At 60.2% G+C, this 4,358-nt stretch overlaps 1 protein-coding gene across 1 annotated transcript in view; it reads right to left on the bottom strand.

Annotated features, from left to right (window-relative positions):
- Positions 1-4,358, bottom strand: part of LOC104285612 (taste receptor type 1 member 1-like) — an 11,089-nt gene that overhangs the window by 5,362 nt on the left and 1,369 nt on the right. Inside the window, exons 2-6 of the mRNA XM_009884079.1 lie at positions 3,888-4,194; positions 2,798-3,574; positions 2,176-2,388; positions 1,669-1,789; positions 4-612 (exon numbers count right to left, since the gene is read on the bottom strand). Of these exons, the coding sequence (XP_009882381.1) occupies positions 4-612; positions 1,669-1,789; positions 2,176-2,388; positions 2,798-3,574; positions 3,888-4,194 (2,027 nt within the window). The remainder of the gene's footprint in view (positions 1-3; positions 613-1,668; positions 1,790-2,175; positions 2,389-2,797; positions 3,575-3,887; positions 4,195-4,358) is intronic.

The raw sequence follows: 4,358 nt of genomic DNA, 5'->3' as shown, positions 1-4,358 counted from the left end.
CGCGGTAGGCGGAGGCGGCGGTCCTGCTCGCCGCGACGCTCGGGCCGCAGTCCAGCACCACCCGCTCGGCCAAGGCACCGTAGTCACTGCGCGGCACCGAGGGGCTGGCGACCTCCGCGGCCAGGCATAGCACCGCCTGGGCCACCGTGCTAGCGGCAATAAAGAGCACTGGTCCCCTGCGCCGCTGCCAGGCCTCGTAGAGGGCCGGCCAGCGTGCGTTCAGCTTGAAGATGCAGATGATCTGGAAGGAGCGCGTTGCCACACACGAGAGGAAGATGGTGAAGCTGATGGCTAAGAGGGGGAGCCGCAGCAGGCATGTGTGCCGGGCTGGCTCCCCGAAGTAGCAGAAGAGACTGCTGCAGGCACAGGCCAGAGAGCCCAGCATGAGGAAGCACATCTTCCCGCCTGCAGACTTGACCACTGGCGTGGAGGCATTCAGGGCGAAGAGGACAGCCAGCCCTGCCATGAGCAGCATGAGGAGGATGGTGGGGGTCAGCAGTGCCCAGGAGATGGGTTCAGACCAAGACAGAAACTCGGCAGTGCGGTTGAAGCAAGCTTCACTTCTCGCCGGGGCCCACTCATCTACCCTGCAGGACTGGCAGCTGTAGAGGTCTGCAGAGGACAGAAGCCCGGGCAGTGACAGAGGCACCTTGCGCACCACGGATCCCGGTAAGAGATCTGCTGCGGTGCAGCACTCTGCCCACACAGCCCCGTGAGCTGTCTGCGAGAGCTGCCCACTCCTCACATCTTGCTCCTTCCTCTTGGGCATTTCCAAGCCTTGGGGAACAGAGGGGGCTCTCTTACCAAAAGACCCCCTCTCAATAGTCCTCCCAGTGGACTGGGAAGGACTAGAAGTCGGCTGCTTGGGTTGAGAGGTGCAAGGCCCACAGGAGCCCAGCTGGGTGCACCGAGGTTCAGGGGGGGTGTGGGCTGTGGGTGGGAAGAGGCTTGTGCCTTCAGGAGTAACCTGCGAAGGCCAGGAAAGGTCTGCGGCAGCCCCCCTTCTGCAGGCTTAGGTACGGGACAGTAACATTTGGGGCATCCCTGCTCCTGCTGTTACCTGAAGCTGGCTGTTTCATCTCCCCTCAACTCAAGTGTGGGCCAAGGCTGCCGAGTGACCAGCTGCCAGCAAGGGTTTTGTCATTGTGGCTGGTGACTCTGAGACAGGAGATTCCTGCCGCCTGTCCCAGGCAGGGGACATTTCCATATGCCAGCTGCTGGTGACCGCATGGTGCGGAAGCCCCGAATGCCATCTGGGGCACAAAGGCCACCACTGGGTCGAATTTCCCTCCCAGAGGATGCGGTGCAGGAAACAGCTGTCGGGCCAGACGTTCCTTGTCCCCTGGCCGCAGGAGAAGGGGCTCTGCTGGCACCGTCTCCACAGGCTGTTTGACTGCATGGGCCCACCTGTGGGCAGCGCTCCCCGGAAAGCGCAGGGCGGGGGCTTTGCATACCCATGGGTAAGCAAACAGGGAGTCAGACCAGCTGTGTTCAGGCGAGCTCGGAGTTTTTTACCAATGACAGGGAGGAAGAGAAAGCGGGAGGGAAGAGGCTGGGGGAATGGCGAGGTGGAAGCAAGGAGCTGACAGGAGGAGGAGGAGGCAGGGTGCGGGCAGGGGAGCCAAGCGGGAAGGAAGGGAAGCGAGCAGCCCCCCAGGGCGTACTGACCCGATCTGTTCAGGAAGGTTCCTGCCGGACAGCCCTCACAGCTGAAGCAGCATCGGTGTCTGCTCCGCTGCAGCCGCTTCTCCCCAGGTTGACAGGCCTCGGAGCACACTGAGGCAGGAGCCTGTCGGGAGCAGAGCAAGAGTCAGGCAGGCGAGCGGGGCGGGCAGCAGGACACCTCGCTGAGCGTCAGCCCAGGCCTGCAGCGTTCAGGCAGCTTGCTGCCAGCTTTCAGGACAGACCCTGGGCAGGAGCCAAGAGCTCACCACATTGTGGTTTTTACAGAGGTGGTGGGAAAATGAGACTGTTTAAAGGAAAAGTAAGAGCTTTTTCGGTTCGCGTGCCCTGGGGTTTTTTTGGAAGGATGAAAGCTGATACTCAGAACACAGATCACACCCCTATACCACCTCTGTCTGCCCTGCTATGGGAAAATACCCCAGAACTGGCGGTGTTGGGGATGCAGCTGGCTCAGCAGTAAGCAATAAATAAGATCTGGATGCAGAACTGTACCTGCCGATCTTTTGTGTGCCACAGCATTTTGCCCTGGTCAATGCTCAGCCTGTCGGGATTCACACTGAAAGTTCCTACCACATCGAAAGCCCAGCTCGGGCCACTCCAGTTCCACATGACAATGTCGTAGCCTTTCCGAATGTCCCCGTTGGCATCAAAAGAGATGCGGCTCTTGTACAGGGAGAAGTTTACTTGCTTGATTTTTTGTAGGAGCTGTAAAACAGAAGAGTAAGAGAAGAGCCCTTCCTGATGACAAGATTGTCCCTGAGGTGTGCCTTGTCTCGGGAGGGAGATGTGCTGGAGGGGGGTCCCTTCTCTGCTCTGGCTCCTCTTTCCAACCCCCCAACAGCTAGCATATGCCCAGCTGCAGGAATTCCCTTCCAAGTTTCTGCGAAGGGCTGGTGGTAGAGGAACAGAAGCAATCTAGGGCAGGGGTCTGGGTCTAGGTCCAGGCTGCTTTGACTGTGACAGGCAGCTGAAGCCCACGAGGCCCTTCAGCTGGGACATAAGCCTTTCAGAGGGACAGAGAACCCCTGGGCAGAAGGGGAAAATCCTTCCCTGTGAGGACAGATACTCATGGATCCTATTCTACAAGGAAGATCCTTCCTCCTGTTGCTTTTACCTGCCAGGGATAGACTTTGCCTTTGCTGCACGCCCCCGAGGCGCAGCCCAGCAGGTCATGAAGGCCGTGCGCCACGGCATACACAGCTGAGTACACGTTGAAGGAGGCTTGAGCATCGTACATGTCGGGGACAGTGGCAAGCAAGTGGCAGCTGGTGCAGCGCTGGGTGCAGTCCAGCTGGGCATTCCCTCCGATTCCCCCGCCTGTCTCCATCCTGCCAGTACATCCAGCCGCAGCGCTTTCCTCTGCTGCCTTCCAAGTCTCAAAGCGCTCCAGCATCGTGTATTCTATCTTCTCGACAGACATCCCAATCACCGAGCCAATACTCTGGATGCCAGGCACCTGCCAGATTGTTTGGGCTAACGACCAGTCTTCAGAGCCCACCCACACCATGCCCGTGACATTCCTCTGGACCACCACCTCAAAGAAGGGGCAGGCACTTTTTCTGTTAGAGAAGACGACGGTGACATTAACCCTGACGTCTGTGAGAATTCTGACCAGGTTGTGGAGCTCCAGGCTGTTGGCGTCCTTGTTGACAGGGATGATGCCTCGGTAGGCAACGCACACATCGCTTGCGGTCAGCAGCTTGTAGAGGGAGTCTAAGCCTTCCCTGCCATAGGTGTTGTCGCTGCCCAGCAATGCGACCCAAGTCCACCCAAACCGCTTCAGCAGCAGAAAGATGGCCTTCACTTGCTGCCTGTCGCTGGGAATGGTGCGCAGGAACGAGGGGTAGAACCGCTTGAGGCTCAGCGTCTCCAAGGTGGCTTCGTAACTAATCTGCGAAGGGAGACAGGAGAAAGGGGGTTGCGCTCCCCCAGGCAGCGGCACCCTAGGAGCTAGCAGCACAGGCAGCCCAGCACCTGAAGAGACTTGGGGCTGGGCAGGCAGCAGACCCGGAGCCAAATGTGCTGCTGCCAGGGAAACCTTTGAAGGACAGCGAGCCAGCCACAGTTCCTGCCTGCCAGCTGGGAAGAGCATGGAGGGGCTGTGTTTCCAGCTCAGCCTGGCTCCTCAGCTCCAAGCCCATCCTCCCTCCAACCGTCACTGCTTGGGAGCCCTTTTCTTTGTCTGCCAGGGGAGCCGTGCTTACCTCCGGTACAAGGAAGACGCCGAGGATGGCTGCTGTGGTGAGTGCCAGCCGGGTGCTGTCGGGCCCGATGACGGCCACCGCTTCGGGCTCGTAGCGGCGGAAGGTGGGGAGCACCTCGACCTCCCGGCCACCTTTCCGGGCGAGGGCACGCAGCGTGGCGTGGAGGTTGGCGGGCTCCGAGCAGGTGTCGTGGATGTCGTAGCCCAAGGTGACGTTGGGGAGGAGGGCGCTGGAGTTGTTTATCTCCTCCACGGCGAAGCGCATGGCTTGGGACAGGCAGTAGCCGTGGCTCTTGAAGGTGGCGGCGCTGTGCGAACGCAAAAGTGGTTTTCAGGGAGGAAAAAAGGCATTTTTTGCGGGGGGAAGCAGGGTGGCGCGGGGGACTCACTGGTCGCAGCCGGGCACCAGCGGCCGGGCGGCGGCCCGCGGCGCCGAGGCGTGTATGGGGAAGAGGCCGGCCAGGCGGTAGTC

The sequence above is a fragment of the Charadrius vociferus genome, unplaced genomic scaffold, assembly GCF_000708025.1.
Source record: "Charadrius vociferus isolate BGI_N301 unplaced genomic scaffold, ASM70802v2 scaffold784, whole genome shotgun sequence".
Classification (NCBI taxonomy): domain Eukaryota; kingdom Metazoa; phylum Chordata; class Aves; order Charadriiformes; family Charadriidae; genus Charadrius; species Charadrius vociferus.
Note: the sequence above shows the minus strand (reverse complement) of the source record. Positions and strands in the feature narration are given on the sequence as shown.